Below are 19170 nucleotides of genomic sequence, written 5' to 3'. Positions count from 1 at the left end.
GCAGCAGCTTCTCACTCAACATGTCTCCGGAGGCAAGGGAAACAAAAGCAAAAATCAACTATTGGGACCTCATCAAGATAAAAAGCTTCTGCGCGGGGAAGGAAACAATCAGCAAAATTAAAAGGCAACCGACAGAATGGGAGAAGATATTTGCAAATGACATATCAGATAAAGGGTTAATATCCAAAATCTATAAAGAACTTCTCAAACTCAACACCCAAAAAACAAATCATCCAGTGAAGAAATGGGCCAAAGACATGAATAGCCACTTTTCCAAAGAAAATATCCAGATGGCCAACCGACACATGAAAAAATCCTCAATATCACTCATCATCAGGGAAATACAAATCAAAACCACAATGAGATACCACCTCAAACCTGTCACAATGGCTAACATTAACAACTCAGGCCACAAGAGATGTTGGGGAGGATGCGGAGAAGGAGGATCTCTTTTGCGTTGCTGGTGGGAATGCAAGCTGGTGCAGCCACTCTGGAAAACAGTATGGAGGTTCCTCAAAAAATTAAAAATAGAACTACCCTACGACCCAGCAACTGCACTACTAGGAATTTATCCAAAGGATACAGTTGTGCTGTTTTGAAGGGGCACACGCACCCCTTTACGTTTATAGCATAAGGGGTTTATAGCAGCACTATCGGCAATAGCTAAAGTGTGGAAAGAGCCCAAATGCCCATCGATGGATGAATGGATAAAGATGTGGCATATATATATAATGGAATATTACTCAGTAATCAAAAAGAATGAAATCTTGCCACTTGCAGCTACGTGGATGGAACTAGAGGGTATTATGATCAGCGAAATTAGTCAGAGAAACACAAATATCACATGACTTCACTCATATGTGGAATTAAGATACACAACAGATGAACAGAAGGGAAGCAAAAATAATATAAACATGGGGAGGGGTTCAAACCATAAGAGGCTCTTAAATACAGAGAACAAACATGGCTGCTGGAGGGGTGGTGGGTGAGGAGATGGCTAAATGGGCAAGGGGCATTAAGGAGGGCCCTTGTTGGGATGAGCACTGGGTGTTATATGCAGGGGATGAATCACTAGACTCTACTCCTGAAATCATTATTGCACTATATGCTAACTAACTTGGATGTAAATTAAAATTAATTAATTAATTAGAATCTTGAAGCCTCCAAAGGCTTCAAGATTTCAAAAGCGCTTCATTAAAAAATTCATCGCAGGGGCGCCTGGGTGGCGCAGTCGGTTAAGCGTCCGACTTCAGCCAGGTCACGATCTCGCGGTCCGTGAGTTCGAGCCCCGCGTCAGGCTCTGGGCTGATGGCTCGGAGCCTGGAGCCTGTTTCCGATTCTGTGTCTCCCTCTCTCTCTGCCCCTCCCCTGTTCATGCTCTGTCTCTCTCTGTCCCAAAAAAAAAAAAAAAAAAAAAAAAAAAAATTCATCGCAAAAGGATAATGAAAAATTAAAGACACAGAGGTACCTTAAACAAAAGACAGTAAGATTGACATGCTTCCTATTGTCCCCTTCCGTTCTCCTTTACCTGAGTACTAATGTTCTACTGATTTTCTATCTGAATTGCCTGTCCACTCTGAAGACAGAATTAAACAGTTCCCTTTAAAGGGCGCCTGGGTGGCTCAGTTGGTTGGGCGTCCCACTTCTGCTCAGGTCATGATCTCCCGGGTCATGAGTTTGAGCCCCACATCGGGCTCTGTGCTGACAGGTCGGAGCCTGGAGCCTGCTTCGGAGTCTGGGTCTCCCTCTCTCTCTGCCCCTCCCCCACTCACGCTCTGTCTCTCTCTCAAAATAAGTAAACATAATAAAAAAAAGATCACACAGTTCCCTTTTACGACAAAGCCACTCAAGATGGCAGCAGTCCTCCTTAAGTATCTCTCACTCCTTGGTCAAACGCCAAACTAAGGGCCGTAGTTAAAGAAATTTCCTAACTGCAGGGAGGATCCCCAAAAGGCTTTTGGAAAATCTGGAGTCATCGCTGGGGCCTATGATCCGGGCTGCCAGATCTTTGTGAGCTTCTACACATGTTGGCAGGACCTGGTGAAGGCCTAAAGATACATGCAGGAAGCAAGGACCAGTAAAAGCTTGCAGTGCTTCTGCAATGTAGCAACTGACCCTTTAAATAAAAGCCATTCCTTGGGGCACACGGCTGGTTCGGTGGGTGGAGCGCGCGACTCCTGATCTCAGACTCCAGATCTGCAAGTTTGAGACCCACGTTGGATACAGAGATTACTTAAAAGTATTAAAAAATCTGAAAAAAACCCAAAAAGCCATTCCTAGCGTCATCTCGGGCCACTGACTGGTTTCTCATTCAAACAGGCAAACAAAAGAAAGATGAACCTATGGCAGACTTTTTCATTTTATTTATTTATTTTTGAGAGAGAGACAGAGTGCAAATGGGGGAGGGGCAGAGAGAGAGGGAGACACGGAATCCGAAGCAGGCTCCAGGCTCTGAGCTGTCCGCGCAGAGCCTGATGCGGGGCTCGAGCCCACAGACCGAGAGATCAGACCGCGAGATCGTGACCTGAGCGGAAGTCGGATGCTTAACTGACCAAGCCACCCAGGCACCCCACCTATGGCAGACATTAAAGCCCATGTGGCAGCTCTCTTCCTACAGCTTCCAGCTTCCCAACAATAAACTAGGTCACACAACCCGCTCTAGCTGCCCAATTTACAAATGGATTATCTCTTGAGATCGGTAGATTGATAAAAACACAGGAAATAGGATGGGAAGCCACCAGTTTGACTGACAGTCATGACCACAGCTGAGCACTTTGAAAGGACTTTGAAGTGAGACCATAAACAAAAGTTCACCAAACCATGGGCCTTACAGCCACAACAGCTCCAAGGGCAGAGACCTAAAACACGGGCCTCCAGCATTACACCCTCCATTACCAAAACACGGGGCCGGAAATCAATGTCTCAATTGTAACCAACTGGGACTCCAAGGCCTGATACAGATTCTTCCACATCAGCTCAAATGCCCCCATATCTGCCCCCAAAGAAGGCCCCCATATGGTCCCTTCCCAGAGTTGATGGGACTCCAAGGGCCCCTCCGATAAACTGCTCCCAGTAATCCCTTTAAGCAGCCTATGGGAAACTAAAATTAAAACTGATGGGAAGTCTTGCCAAATTCTGGTAGCTACTGGTGCTACACTTTCTATTTTAAACCCCACTCTCCTAGGACAATAAATCCCTCAGAGTGAAAAGAAGGTTTCCATAGTAAGGGTATCTAATGAAATTCAGAGAGAGTTTCTATCTCAAGCAGTACAAATGACTCTGTGACCTTTCACTGAAAACATCCCTTTTTTCTATGTGATTCAGGCCCAGTTAATCTATTAGGTAGAGATCTCCTTTCTAAATTAAAAGGGATAAGACATTTTGCCTCCATTGGAGACCTCACCTTAGCATTTCCTGACCAACTTGAACCTGATCTTTTATGTTCCCTACAAGGTCCTTGACACTGATGAGGAAGAATTTCAACAAAGTCCCCTGATGTAATAATCAAGGTGCCCCAAAATCTGCGGGCTACTTCTAATACTGACATTAGGAGAATAAAAAGTTCAGAGCCTATAAAAATTCAGATATAACTAAACCTCTGCCCAAATTGCCTCAATATCCACTAAAATTTGAGGCCATCCAAGGCCTCACACTCACTTCTTGGACCAACCCCTGTAATGTGCCAATCCTGTCAGTCCAGAAACCTGAGAGGGAAGATGGCAATTTATCCGGGACTTGAGAAGTATTAATGAGGTAGTTATTCAGGGCACTGGCTGGCTCAATCTGTGGAGCATGCAACTCTTGATCTCAAGGTCGTGAGTTTGAGTACCACGGTGGGCGTAGAGATCATTCAAAAAATAGAATCTTTAAAACAAACAAACAAGACAGTTATTCCCTGTTTCCCAGTGTTTCCAATCCCAAACACCCTTTTGTCGCGAGTTCCAGCTGCCTCAGGGTGGTTCTCTGCTGTAGACTTTTGTTCAGCCCTGCAGACCCTAAGAGCCAATATCTATTGGCTCCTACTCCTACTCTTTACAGTTCTTGGATCTCAGGCCTGGCTGGCTATCGTAGAGTATGGGTGCCTAATTTCCCTCTCTTGGCTTCCCCACACTGGGAACTTACTGGAGTGTCAGTCCCTGAACCCCTGCCTTGGGAGGATAAACACGAGCAGGCCTTGATAGGACCAAAACAAGCACTACGAGAACCATGTGTCTTAGATCTACGTGTCTATTCAAAATGCTTCACCTTATTTTGTGCATGAAAGAGAAAAGCAAGCCCTGGAAATGCTTATGCGAGAACACGGCAATAAACAGACCCGTTTCCTGGGATAGCAGACAGCTGGACTCCATGGCTCTCCACCTATCCCGACTGCCTTAAGGCTATAGCCTCAGCTACAAGGTTCACAGAAGCCTTAGGACATGACATTTATTTACATACTTGACAGGCTGCCCTAAATCTTCTTAACTCTGGATTGACTGAACATTGCTGTGTAAGCGGACTCCTCCTATGCGATCCTTCCGCTTTCACGACCTAATTTACATCTTAAATGTTGCAAGGTCCTTAATCTACAACCTCTCTGCCTGATGAAGGTGAGCCCTGTGACTGTGAGGTAGGGACACCCCATCCCGTGACACCGCTTCCTGCTTCGGAAGACACCACTTTGACTAATCCTGATCTCATTTCGTTTGCTGCTGAGTCATACTATCAAAATGAGAAAGGGATTTTCCAAGCTGGATGTGCTGTTACTATCCAATGTGAGCTCCTTGAAAGAGAGAATTTGCCACAAGCTAAATCCATCCAGCAGGGCTCCAGTTACCGGAGCAAGCCAGTTATCAAAAGGACAAATTGTTAACATTTACACTGATAGCCGGTATGCCTTTGGGGGTCATCCATGATTTGGAGATGTTATGGAAACAAAGGGGTTTTCCTACATCTTCGGGGGGCCCAGTCAAAAATGTACAAGAAGGAGGGCTGCCTGGGTGGCTCAGTAGGTTAAGGGTCCGACTCTTGGTTTCGGCTCAGGTCGTGATCTCACAGTTCACGGGATCAAGTCTCAGGTCAGGTTCTGCACTGAGAGCGCACAGCCTGCTTGGGATTCTCTCTCTCCCTTTCTCTTCTCCTCCCCCCCGCACACGCTTTCTCCCAAAATAAATAAATAAACATTGTTTTTCAAAAAGTGTACAACAAGTAAATGACTTCTGACTGCTATTCTCTTATCCTCCGAAATCGCTGCCATCAAAACTGAGGCATGAAAAGACGGAACCTGGGTATCCGGAAATGCCCTGGCTGATTTCCACGCGAGGGCAGTAGCAACAGACTCTATAGAGGTTGTGGCATGTGTGTGTAAGATCCATTCTGCTCCCGACCCCTCATTGCCAGACTTCTGCCATCTTGATGTCTTAACTACAACGTGGCTACCGTCTGCTCCTGAATCAGAGACCAGAATGGGTAAACAATGGTTGTAGATTAAATGCACCGTTGGGGCTACGGGGCACCCAAGACAGCCACTTGGTTCTTCCTTGCTCCCTGGCAAATCCCGTTTTTCGGTTTTTGCACTCCTTCACCCACCAACGAGCAATTAAAGGGATTTATATTCCAAGTAAACATGTGTGGCGAGACTTCTACAGAATTGCAAAAATGGTTCACCACCAATGCCTGATCCTGGAAAAACTATTTTCATTCCCAGAGGCTTCAAAACTCCTTTGTTGAGACCCTTTAAGCATCCACAGCTGGACTTCATTCAACTGCCACCTAGTGTAGGTTATCAATGCGTCATTGCTATTGTCTGTGCGTTTTCCGGATGGGTTGAAGCCTCACCCTGCCGCACGGCAGATCCCCTCACAGTGGCAAAGAAATTAGAAAACATGTTTCCCACTTGGGGTATAACTTCCACAATCTCCAGTGATCAAGGCACCCATTTCAGTGGGCAGAACTACAAGCTTTAACAAAAACCTTGCCAACCTCTTGGAATTATCACGGTTCCTATCACGCTCAATCATCAGGCAAGGTCGAGAGAATGAATGGGATCTTCAAACTTAAAAATCTCTAAACTTGCTGAAACTCCTGGATTCTGTCGGCCTCAGTATTGCCTCTGGTCTTGCTGAGTACTTGCAGACCGCCTTTGGGAAACATAAACTCACCCATATAAGACGGTCACCGGTCAACCAATGTTTATTGGTATACAACTTTCTGCTGATCCCTTATCTCATGCTAGTATGACCACTTACTGTAAATTTTTCAAGTCTTAGGCTAAAGCCTGTCATCAACAGGTTAAAGAAGCTTTCCCAATCCCAGTTCAAAGGGTCCTGCTCATCACAGTCTGGAGCTTGCTGTCTAGGTATTCTGGAAATGTCATTAGAAGACAGTTCTTGAATTCTGAGAAGGGACCTTACCGGGGTGCCTGGGTGGCTCAGTCAGTCAAGCATCCAACACTTGGTTTCGGCTCAGGTCATGATCTCACGGTTGGTGAGTTCAAGCCCATTGAACCCCACATCGAGCCCCACATCAAGCCCTGCATCAGGTTCCACACTGGCAGTGCAGAAACTGCTTGGGATTCTCTCTCCCCCTCTCTGTCTGCCCCGTGTGCACTCTCTCTCTCAAAAATAAATAAATAAACTTAAAAAAAAAAAAAAAAAGAAGGGACCTTACCAAGTGCTCCTGACACTGATGTGAAACCAGAAGGCATTGAGGGTTGGGTGTACATCTCACAGGTAAAGAAGGCTCCATGTGACATCTGATCCTAGGCAGATACTGGAAACTTCCAAATCAAACTGGTGAGAAAGACAAGTAGCTTCCATTGAGTAGACGGCTTTCACCCAAGATGCCAGATAAAGACTTCGTATTTTAAATAAACATGAAATCCTTTCTTTTTATTTCCATGACTCTGGCATTGCCTGTGCCATCATCTGTATCTCCCAGACCATTCCTAAGGAGGGTAACCTTTCAAACTGTTGAATTTCTCATCAAAAACTCCAATCTGTCCATGATGCTAGAAACCCCCATGGTCATTCCTATGACCAATTTCTCTTCTATTCCCAATGTCACTACAACGATAGACGCCACCCCCCCCCACCCCCCGCCTTAGAAGTCTCTTATCAAGTTCCACTCAAATGGCCAGAAATCTAGTGCCTTGTTTTTACTTTTCACCAATGATAACTGTTTTACCCAAGTAGACACAAGTACCTACGTAAATCTCAATACATTTGCACACCCACACTCTCATGATTACCTAACTCAGATCTGTCCCCCATCACAAAAAGACCTCACCGGCAGCACCCATCTTTGCGAGGTATTTAGAACAACTGCTTTGTGCTGGGAGATTTACTTCCCAAATACACTGAAAACCCAACCGAGTCCTGGCTTGAACAGGCAAATGCAACAATCCCTGTGGGTGAATCCATTGATGGTATCACCTTAACAAGAATGCTTTGGGCCCCAACATGGTTTATCTTTGTCTGTGGTGGTTCTCACCCTCCTTGGGGCTATGAATTCCTAGATGGCTGACACAGAGTTGGGTAATAGCTCTTAGGGTACCTAACTGTGCCCCTAACCATTTACATTCAAACTAAGTCACCTCACTCCCCTGAATTTACACTGTCAATTTAGAAAGGACCTTTTTTTTTTTTTTAACGTTTATTTATTTTTGAGACAGAGAGAGACAGAGCATGAACGGGGGAGGGTCGGAGAGAGGGAGACACAGAATCTGAAACAGGCTCCGGGCTCTGAGCTGTCAGCCCAGAGCCCGACGCGGGGCTCGAACTCACGGACCGCGAGATCATGACCTGAGCCGAAGTCGGCCGCTTAACCGACTGAGCCACCCAGGCACCCCTAGAAAGGACCTTCTAAGAAACTTTCAAGATTCAGGATTTGCTTCCTTTCACAGGGCCCTACTTCCTTGACTAGGAATAAATGTGAATAAGAGTATGATCAGGGACCTCTCCTTAACTCTTGAAAATATTGCAGCATGTGCTAAGACAAAGGCTGCCCAACAAAAATCCCTAGACTCTGTGGCCAAGGTTGTTTTTGATAATAAAATAGACCTCAGAACTCTTTCAGCTGAGCAAGAAGTAATCCGTGCTGCGGCCACCAGGACCACCTGCTGTACTGGATTAACTTGAGGAGAAATTGAAACAGTTACATAAGTAACAGTTACATAAATTGGGGCACCTGGGAGGCTCAGTTAAGCCTCTGACTTGCAGCTCAGGTCATGATCTCAGGGTTCATGAGTTCAAGCCCCACATTGGGCTCTGTGTTGACAGCTCAGAGCCTGGAGCCTGCTTCGAATTCTGTGTCTCCCTCTCTGTCTGCCCACCCCCCGCCCCTGCTCATACTCTGTCTCTCTCTCTCTCTTTCAAAAATAAATAAAACATTAATTTTTTTTTTTTTTTTAAAGATCACTATACATGCCATTTGGCTTTAAAAGGTGCCTGCTTCAGTGCGATCGGTTTTTCTTTGACTTACTTGATTTTGACTGGGTTGGGTCTTGGGGATCATGGCTCCAAAGTGCACTCCAAACACTGGGAATTATTCTGCTCATAATAATCACAGTGGTCTCCCTAGTACACTATGTTCCCTCCAAAGCTTTAAATGCAGGTGTAACAGCGACTAACCACCAAGCAAATGATCTCCCTAAGACCTGAAAGCCAGAAAAGGAGTGAAGGAAACGACCATCTAGAAAACTGTGAACCTGGAGTCATGACCTGTGACTACCACGGAGATCCAGCAAAAAAAAACATCCCAACCTGTGAAAATCACACAGAGGATCAGCAAAAGCTGTGAGAAGTACAGAGCGTGCGCTAATGGCTTCAATTTTGATCACATGTTTCACTTGAGAGGGGACAGGGGGAAAAAAAAGAAAGGAACAATAGGCCCCAAACTGCCCCCAGGACAGCAAACCAAGACTTAATTGGTCTCTGCCTCTCCCAGGAATGTGCCCTTAGCCAGTCTTTCTGGAATTATTTGATCCACTCTAGTGAGGTGTTCCCCATGATTGATCCCCCAACTCTTCCTCCAAAGGAAGGTAACCTTGCCGGAAACAATCCATTCTTTGTTCAGAACTTCCTTTTCCACTTCCCTTCGTCCTAAAAACCCTTCCATTTTGTACAGCTCCTCAGAGCTCCTTTTCTGTTTGCTAGATGGGATGCTGTGTGATTCATAAATCCTTAAATACAGCGAATTTGATCTTTACATTTACTTGAATTTTTTTTTAACAATAGGAAGCGCTAATGTTCCCAGCCGGCTGGTTAAACCGCCTTAACTAGAGCTCAAGGAGACTGTAAAGTCCTTAGATACAAGAGCTATATTTTATTCATCTGTGAATAACACAGTAATGAGTTAAGAGCCTGCTTTGGATTCAGCCAGTTCTTGGCTTGAGTATTGATTCTACCACTTAATAACTGGGTAACCTTGGCCACTTAACCTTCCTACTCCCGTCTCATCATCTGTAAAATGGGAGTAATAATGCCTGACTCCATTGACTTGTGGAAATTACATGGGACGCTTGTATGTCATGCTTTTGGTACAGTTCATAAGTCTTCGCTGAGTGCGTGGAAGAACAGTGGCTTCTAACCCAACGAAGAGTGTGCGATCCCAGAACAAACTGTGAATCTCCAAGTTGAAAGGAGAATTCCTTTGCCAGAGGCTGCAAATGCCCTAAAGCTGGGATTGAATAGATAAGTGTTTACCTCAAGGAAATGGATTGGTTTTCATTTTATCTGCATTATTTGAATTTTTATAGGGATTAAAAATACATGAAATTAAAAATAAATACGACTTTTTAAGGGGGAAAAAAATGCTGGGCTGGCAGGGTTGCTGGCTTATTCGCTCAATCTTTTAGCTCTTTTTGGAAAGCAAGACCAACCAAGAGAAAACACTAATAATTACCCCCTCCGCAGCTCCCATTCCTGTATGGCCCCGGGGGTCTAATAACCCTTCAGAGTTGCACCAAATCTTTCTTCACCAGGCTTTAAACTAGCTTCCAGATATTCCACAGATCTTATATCTAAGTGTTTTGGGCGGTTTCCACCTTTCCCAGCCCCCAGGCAACGGTAGGCAGGGGAGAAACTGAGGCGGGGCTGCTGTAGCCTGCCGGGGCTGGAGCACGCCTGCCGCGGGTCTCCTCCAGCTCTCAGCCCCGGACGCGGCCGTTAGGGCGGTTCCTGCGCCCCTCGGGGCGCTCCGGCGGCTACCAAGGGGTGCCCGGGAGCCCGCGTAGACCAGGCCGCCCGGCCGAGGGGGCGGGCCCCGAGCCGCGGCCTCGCTTCCGCCCGCGCCGCGCCTAGCCCGCCGCCTCCCGGCCGCTCGCTCGGGGCGGCCTCGCAGGGCCCGGAGCCGTGCCCCCGCCGAGCGCCGCCGGCATGCTGCAGAAGCGGGAGAAGGTGCTGCTCCTGAGGACCTTCCAGGGCCGGACCCTGCGGATCGTGCGAGAGCACTACCTGCGGCCCAGCGTGCCCTGCAACAGCCCGCTCTGCCCGCAGCCCGCCACCTGCCGCAACGGTCAGAGTCCCGGCCGGGCCGCAGCGCGGAGAGCCCCGGGCGGCGGGAGCGAGGGTGGCGGGGCCGTCCGTCCGCCGGGAGGCGCCGGGCCGCGGCAGGAGGCGGAGCGCGAGGCCGCCGGGTCTCCGCCCGCCCAGGCAGCAGCACTCGGGCCCGGCGGGCGGCGGGGCTGCGGGTGCGGAGCGAGAGGCCCGGCGGCCCCGGAGCCGCCCCGACGGCCGCGGCGCGCTGCTTCTGGGGCTCTCCACTTCCGGGCCCAGAGCCCGGCGGCCCGGCGATCGGCGCTTTCCGAGGGGCCCGTGGGCGCCGGAACCGGCCTCTTCTGCGCCCCCAGGATCGCGAGATCGTGAAATGGGGCGAGGGTGCTGAGCTGCGGGGCCCACGGCGCGAGGTGGGGCGCCATCCCGCGGCGCGGGCGCCCAGAGCTCCTGCTGCCGCTCATTTGACACTTTTTACTCCCCACAAATTTTCTGACCTGCCAGCCCAGATGCCTCAGACTTTCAGCCAGTGGAGAGTCCTCTGCACTAGGGTTTGCGAATTGTCTGGGCCCTCGTTGTACAGGAAGGTCACGGGAAAGCTGGATTTGGAGCTGCCGTGCGCTACACCTTCCCCCACTTGTTTTCTCAGCTGCAAGGGTGGCCGATTTAACGAGGGACATTACTGGTTCTCTTCCCTCTGGTGGGAGGGGGGCGTGAGGGTCCTTCCCAGCGATATTTGGAATCCTCAGTTTATGGTTAAGGTGAACATTTCGTTTACACCTTGGCGAACCAGGTCTCTGAGATGCGGGCCGGGTGGAGAGCCTAACCACTGCCCTTGCTGGCACTGAGCATCTTTTCCAGTCTATTCCGGCTTTGTGGCGCGTGGAGGCTTCCGAGCATGTTCACAAGCTTGATTCAGAACCCGCTTGAAATTGCCAGGCATAAACAAGTGGTTTACTTGTATATTTGGAAGGACCCCACTTGAATGCCATTCGGGTATGTCCGTGAGTTAACATAAATAAATATTTAGGTTGTGCTGAGGATTTGCTGGTTTTTAAAAAATTAGTCATCTTCTGCACCCCTGGCAACACCACACAGCACGCTGAGTCTCATCGCAGCTTCAGAAAAATGAAGATGCTGAATTTACCTGAACTTGGGGCCTCTACCAAAGTAGATTTGTCATGTCCTTCAAAAACTTTAGGGTGTAGTTAAGACTGGAAGTTATCTTGCAAACTGGAGCACCGTGACCTTGAAATAGTAATAAGCCAGGCTTGCAAACGTCTAATCGCTTACGTTTTGAATTATGTTTTTAGATGGGAAACTCTTGTCTAGTGATGTGACTCATTACATGATCCCAGATTGGAAAGTTGTTCAAGATTACCTGGAGATCCTTGAGTTTCCGGAGTTGAAGGGAATTATTTTCATGCAAACGGCTTGTCAAACTGTGCAGCATCAAAGGGGCCGGAGGTATCTATTTCACATTATTTATTTATTTATTTTTATATGGCATATTTTTCTTTTCCCCTTTAGAAAAGGTCCCTTGTTGGAGGAATTCATTATTTTGTCTGAAGGGACTTTTTGAGCTAATTTGGTATTCTCTTTGCTGGTGAGGAAGGCAGTAACGTTATTTTACATTTCAGCTTCAACACCTGGCCAGGAGCTCTGACTGTAGATCAATAAACTGCAGTGTCCCCAGCATATGGGTATTTAAGATTCTTGGCTTTTGGTTTGCATGTAGTTGCTCAATACATTGTTTTTCAGAAGCCTACACTTTGGGGGGAAGGGGAAAGAGTACTGCTGTATTTTTAAATTTTAAACTGTTTATTGTGATACAAATTGCACTTGTAGTGATTTACTTAATGAAACCAGAAGTAACTTGGTTTATATTTACATTACTAGTGAAACTACCAACCATACTAATTGTATTTGCTACACAAAGGATCTCTGATTGAAATCAGTCCAAAAGGCTTGCCTTGTACCTAAATGAAGAAGAATTGTTTGTTCACCTTTTAAACAATTATCTGAAAAATGGTTTTGCTTCATTTAACATGGGGAAAGGATTTATGATTTCAACGTGAAGACTGCTTAGAACCACCGTATTAGAATTATGCGTCCAACCTCTTAACACCCCTCGTTATTTAGAAAGCAGAAACTGTGTGTTTATCCTTTTTTAAGTGTTGTGGCTTCTTCAGACGTTGATGGTAAGAGATAAAGTGTGTTTATTTGTATATGAAAATGATGAGTTGTCATTATATGCTCTGTTCAAAAAAAAGCGCATTAACTAGATTGCAGATTTTTCAGGTTGAATATTTTTAAATGAGTCTGAACTTGATTTTGTTCAGACACACAGCTAGAGACGTTTATACACATCCAGGTTTGAACGCTGCTCCAGGTGTCGTATTTCAATTTCTGCTACTAAAATCAATTTGTGGCTATCACTCAGATTGCGCGCACTCTGCTGAGGCTTTTCAGCTTCTGTTTTCAAAAATATTTTTAATATTAAGGGTTGTTTTAAAAACCAATTCCTGGGACACGCAAACGCAAAGAATTGGAATTTAAATGTCTTTTCTCCTGGACATTTCAAAAGTCGTTAAATTGATGAAAAACTATTGTTTTTCCACCATGTCTCTAAATATACTAAATGCGAAAACAAAGGATGAGGAGTGGTGAAATAGGCCTATACGATAACATCTTGGTTTTCCCATTTGGTAAGCACATTTTGAGCTCATAGTTCCAGGCCTTATAGAGTACAAAAAGAAGTACAGTTGACTCTTGAACAACATGGGGATTAGAGGCATGGACCCCTACACAGGCAAAAATCCATATATATATAATTTCTGATTCCCTCAAAACTTAACTAATAGCCTACTGTGGACCAGAATCCTTCCTGGTAACATAAATAGCCGATTAACATATGTTTGGTATGTTATATTCTATATTGTATACGGTATTCTTTTTTTTTTTTTAATTTTTTTTAACGTTTATTTTTGAGACAGAGAGAGACAGAGCATGAACAGGGGAGGGGCAGAGAGAGAGGGAGACACAGAATCTGAAACGGGCTCCAGGCTCCGAGCTGTCAGCACAGAGCCCGACGCGGGGCTCGAACCCACGGACCGTGAGATCATGACCTGAGCCGAAGTCGGACGCTTAACCGACTGAGCCACCCAGGCGCCCCTGTATACGGTATTCTTGCAATAAAGTAAGCTAGAGAAAAGAAAACATTAAGAAAACTGTAAGGACGGGGTGCCTGGGTGGCTCAGGCAGTTAAGCCTCCAACTCTTGATGTCGGCTCAGGTCATGATCTCATGGTTCGTGAGTTCAAGCCCTGCATCTGGCTCTGCACTGACAGCATGGAGACTGCTTGGGATTCTCTCTCTCCCCCTGTCCCTGCCCCTCCCCTGCTCCTGCTTGCTCTCTTTCTCAGAATAAATACCTTTACAGTGCTGTACCATATTTACTGAAAAAAAAAACCAAAAAACAAAAACCTCACATAGAAGTGGACCCCCACAGTTCAAACCCAGGTTGTTCAAAGGTCAACTGTATTAGTCCCTCTCTCAACAGACCTGTTGTCTTGTTGGGTTAGGTGCAAGAAGGTAATGGTGGCACACCTTAGACCCAGGCAGTATTATTTAATGTAGACTGTACAAAGTGCAGAGGTAAATACAGGGTGTGAGGGTTCAGCCCGAAAGCTCTCCGAAGGAAATAGGTTTGACCTTGGTCCTAAAGCAAGGGTGCTGGACGTAACTGATGAAGAGAAAGAGGAGGCAGGACAAGGAATCAGCAGGTTTGGGTCTTGGTGCTTTGTGTCCCTGGTAAGCAACCGGCACTTTGTATTCAGGTTGAAACCGCTAAATGACCAAAATTACCTGAGCCCTAGAGAGTGTCATATATTGAAAGCTAACTTTATAATTGATCCCAACCATTGAATATGGAAGAGCCAGGGAATATGCTTTATTAATTTAGACTTCAAAAGCGTGAGGTAGAAGTAATTGGACTTTTTATTTTTTATATTAAAAAAAGTTTTTTTTAATGTTTATTCATTTTTGAGATAGAGAGATAGAGCTTGAGTGGGGGAGGAGGAGCAGAGAGAGAGGGAGACACAGAATCCAAAGCAGGGTCCAGGCTCCGAGCTGTCAGCACAGAGCCCGACGTGGGGCTTGAACTCACAGACCACGATTTCATGACCTGAGCCGAAGTCGGACGCTTAAACGACTGAGCCACCCAGGTGCCCTGTCCTTGGACTTTTTATATTTAATCGCAAGTGGCCTAGCAGAGGCTCTCTGGTGTTTTGCTTCATTTAATGTTGGAAAATGTTTTGTTCTGTTTTTCAGTTCTTCCTTGGAGGTTTTTGAGATGCTAGTAAATAATTCATTCTATTTGATATGCTTTTAGCAACATTATTGCTTAGAAAAGCTTTGTCAATTAAAAATACCTGGTTGGTCTAGTGTCTGGTGTAAGGATGCCTTGCTTTCTCTCCTGTGGGCCCCTTCCTGAATTCCTTCTTTATAGCTTCAGAGTCTCAACACTTTCTCAGTATATGACATAAGACTGGAATTACAGGGGTGCCTGGGTGGCTCAGTTGGTTTCCTCTCAGGTGGTGATCTCACAGTTCTGTGAGTTCAAGCCCCACATCGGGCTCTGCTGTCAGCCCTGAACCTGCTAGGGATTCTCTCTCTCTCCTTCTCTCTCTGCCCCTACCTCTTGTGTACCCTCATGCATTCTCTCCCTGCCTGTCTCTCTCTCTCTCTCTCTCTCTCTCTCTCTCTCTCAAAAAAATAAACTTAGGGGCGCCTGGGTGGTTCAGTCAGTTAAACGTTCAACTCTTGGTTTCAGCTCAGGTCATGATCTCACAGTTTGTGAGATCAAGCCTCACATCGGGCTCTGTGCTTACAGAGTGGAACCTGCTTGTAATTCTCTCTCTCTCTCGGCTCCTCCCCTGCTCACACACTCTCAACATAAATAATTAAACATTAAAAAAAAATAAACTTTAAAAATTTTCAAATACTGAAATTATAGAATATTATAATTGGAAAAGATCTAAGAGGTCAAATGATCTAATTCACCATTCAATATAAGTATTACTCAACATGAGTAATGTTATTGACTTTGTTTCTAAAAGGCTTTTTATAGGCTTTTTTCTCATGGACACCCAGTGTTAATTTATTCGATTGTATTATTACTTAAACGTGTTTAAACATAAATCTAGATGTAAAGTCCTCACGCTTAAGTACTTGCTACAGCCCTAAACCCAAACCAGACCTTCATATTAAATACACAAATTTACAAAATAAAAAGATTGCAAATGAACTTTAATGCAACAGATGACATTGTTTTACTGAGATGAAATCACCAGAGTTGAGTTTAACCATAAAAAGACATAGCGTCTTACCTGGTTCTGTATTTAATATGATCTTGTATTTTGATTTCAGTAATATCAATGCAGAAAATGGCCATTCTCAGAAGCATAATACATAAAGCATTATCAGAAAGTGTTGAGTTTTTGATTGTTGAGGATAATCACATGTTCTGCCATCCAGCAATCCTCAAATGCTTATTCAGTGATGGATTTCTCTTTTTTTTAAGCTTATTTATTTGAGAGAGAGAGAGAGAGAGAGTGAGAGTATGTGTGTGTGTGTGTGTGTGTGTGTGTGTGTGTGTGTGTGTGTGTGTGTGTACGCAGGAGGGGCAGAGAGAGAGGGAGGGGGAGAGAGAATCCCAACCTGGCTAGGCACCATGAGCCCGGAGCCCGCCAGGGGGGCTCGAACCCACGAACCATGAGATCATGACCCGAGCCAAAATCAAGAGTTGGTTGTTTAACGGACTGAACCACCCAGGCGTCCCAGTAAGGGATCATTTGATGACTCTGTGAGGCTGTCTTGTCCACAGCATTCATCCATCCGTTTATTCAACAAATACTCAGAGATCGTGTGTGCCAGAAACTTGTGCTAGCGCTGAGGATGCAGTGATGAACAAAAGCAGACACAGCCTTGAGGGGGAGACAGGTGCTACTCAGATAATCATGCAGATGGGGGACTACAGCTGTGACAGATGCCCTGAGAGACAGGTGCGTGGTCCCAGGAGAGCCTAAGTTAGGGAGGAGAGGAAAGGCTCCTGAGGGAGATGCCTACCCTGGGCTCTAGGGGATGGGTAGGAGTGAACCAGAGAGAGAAAAGAGAAAAGCTTTCCAGGTGAGGGGGCTGCTGTGCAGGGTGTGGGGAGGGGGGGTTTGGCCCCCTCAAGGAACTGAAAAAGGCCCCGGCTTGGATGAGTCTCCGGGATGTTGCTGAAGGGTTGTAAGCAGGGTGGGAAGATATATATGATCAGATTCCTACTTTGAAAAAGTGACTGGGGGCGCCTGGGTGTCTTAGCATCCGACTCTTGATTTTGGCTCAGGTCACTAGCTTCACGGGTTTGGGCCCCACGTGGGGGGCCTGCTCTGACAGCAGGGATTCCCTCCCTCTCACCCTCTCTCTCTCTCTGCCCCCGACCTGCTCATGGGCGCTCTCTCTCTCTCTCTCTCTCTCAAAGATCATTTTTTTTTTAAACTTAAAAAAAGGGAAAGAAACGATGACTGGGCCAGTGGAGAAGCTATTACTTTAGTTCACATGAGAGGTGCTGGTAGCTTAGAGATGGAAAGAAATAGAAATATCCAACAGCATCTTAGTAGGTAAAAGTCTGTAGAAGTCTCTAAGTATGTAACCAAGAGAACCGAAACTCTCTCCACACAAAATTTGTGCACAAATGTTCATAGCAACTGTGTTCATAACAGCCCCAAAAGTGGAAACAGCCCAAATGTCCATCAACTGATAATGGTTACACAAAGCATGGTTTATCCATACGAGGGAATACTGTTCAGCCATAAAAGGAATGAAGGACCAACACAGGCTACAAGCATAGATGAACCTTGAAAATATTGTACTAAGTAAAAGAAGCCAGCCACATGAAAGTTCATTTTTCTATGATTCCATTTATGTGAAATGCCTGGAATCGGTAAATCCAAAAGACAGAAAATAGACTAGTGGTTGCCAGGGGCAGGGGAATGGGGAATGATTGCTTAATGGCTCTCAGTTTCTTTTTGGGGCGATAAAATGTCTGGACCTCGTGGTGATGGTTGCCTAACTCGGTGACTGTACTAAATTGAATTGTATGTTTTAAAAGGGTTAATTTTAGGGACGCCTGGGTGGCTCAGTCGGTTGAGCGTCTGACTTCGGCTCAGGTCATGATCTCACAGCTCATGAGTTCGAGCCCCACATCGGGCTCTGTGCTGGCAGCTCGGAGCCTGGAGCCTGCTTCGGATTCTGTGTCTCCCTCTCTCTCTGCCCCTAACCCACTCGCATTCTGTCTCTGTCTCTCTCAAAAATAAATAAACATTAAAAAAAAGAAAAAAGAAAAGGGTTAATTTTATGGTATATGAATTGTATCTCAGGAAAGCTGAAGAAAACCTACAAAACTTATTAGTGGAGTTGGATATGTGAGGTCAGAGAGAAGATGGTGTTAAGGCCGACACCGAGTTTCTGGTTTACATAACTAGATAGAAAGAGGGAGTGCTGGGGGAGGTCCAAAGGGGTGTGACTGGGGGTCATTCCTTTGAGGTTGTCTTTGAGGCTTCCAAATGGCAGTGCGGTTTAGAGGACATCAGATGGTCCAAAATATACTCCGTTGAAAATGTTTTAATACTACCACCTAGGGGCATCTGACTGGCTCAGTCCATGGAACATGTGACTCTTGATCTCGGGGTTGTGAGTTCAAGCCCCACACTGGGCATAGAGCTTACTTGTAAAACTCTGGGGTGCCTGGCTGACTCAATCAGAAGAGCACTGATCTCTCTCTCTCTCTCTCTCAGTCTTGGGGTTGTGAGTCTGAGCCCCACGTTGGGTGTAGAGTGTACTTAAATAAATAAAACTTAAAAAACTCAAGGACCTCTGAAAGTAAGCCTCTGAGACCCTAGCAGGATTCTGCAAAAACTGGTTGAAGAAACACAACATTGTACATCCCTGGACTGGTTGTGGGACGCCCACTCCTAACCCCCGGAGAATATAGTCTGGGGGAGGGGACGTTGCATCTGTACAAAAATCCATCTTAAGAAGGCAAGTGTAGCCATATCCCTAAGAAATTGTTTGAAATGTTTAAATAATAGAGATTTGGGGGAGTGTTTAAGCCAGTCTAGGGAAACTAGGGTTCTTCTGTGAGACTGGAATTTTTAAAACTTCAGATCATTTTACTGTACTTGACTCTCTGAAACTGCTGTTCTCCTGTCCTTCAGGCTAAACTTGTTCAAGGCGCTGAGATCTGCTGGCTCCGTGCAGGATCCTCATATATCTAATCCCATCGTATGCACCACCAGCCCTGACTAGCAAAAAAATATGACTATATTGTGTGTATGCACTATTAAATTACAACCATAAGCCCACATGCCTGTAAGAAAACTTGACTGTCACACTCAGAGTGATTCACTATTTCCTGCTTTCCCCATTAATATTCTTGGGCCATTTGTTCATTTGTCTTACCCTGCTGATAGGTGGCTGACAAATGGACGCGTGCCCTACAAGTCTAAGGAAAATATATGGGAGTGAAACTTTAAATTGAGAAAATTCTTTTTTGCAAAGTTACATATTTTGCTAAACATGGGGAAGGATTGTCATTCCTCTAATTTGTTGGTAAACGACCTGGGTCTGGCTTGTGGAACACCAGTTTTTGA

At 45.8% G+C, this 19170-nt stretch overlaps 1 protein-coding gene across 2 annotated transcripts in view; it reads left to right on the top strand.

Moving 5' to 3' along the window:
• Positions 1-10336: 10336 nt before the first annotated feature.
• DIS3L (DIS3 like exosome 3'-5' exoribonuclease) overlaps positions 10337-19170 on the top strand; it is a 33792-nt gene continuing 24958 nt past the window's right edge. For both annotated transcript variants that reach the window (XM_047074917.1, XM_047074916.1), the window contains exons 1-2: positions 10337-10494; positions 11786-11939. In XM_047074917.1, coding sequence (XP_046930873.1) covers positions 10356-10494; positions 11786-11939 — 293 coding nt within the window. In that variant the 5' untranslated portion in view covers positions 10337-10355. The remainder of the gene's footprint in view (positions 10495-11785; positions 11940-19170) is intronic.

Source organism: Lynx rufus, unplaced genomic scaffold, assembly GCF_022079265.1.
Source record: "Lynx rufus isolate CCGP_SWC_20201006 ecotype Redwood Valley unplaced genomic scaffold, mLynRuf1.p SCAF_13, whole genome shotgun sequence".
Taxonomy (NCBI): Eukaryota; Metazoa; Chordata; class Mammalia; order Carnivora; family Felidae; genus Lynx; species Lynx rufus.
Note: the sequence above shows the minus strand (reverse complement) of the source record. Positions and strands in the feature narration are given on the sequence as shown.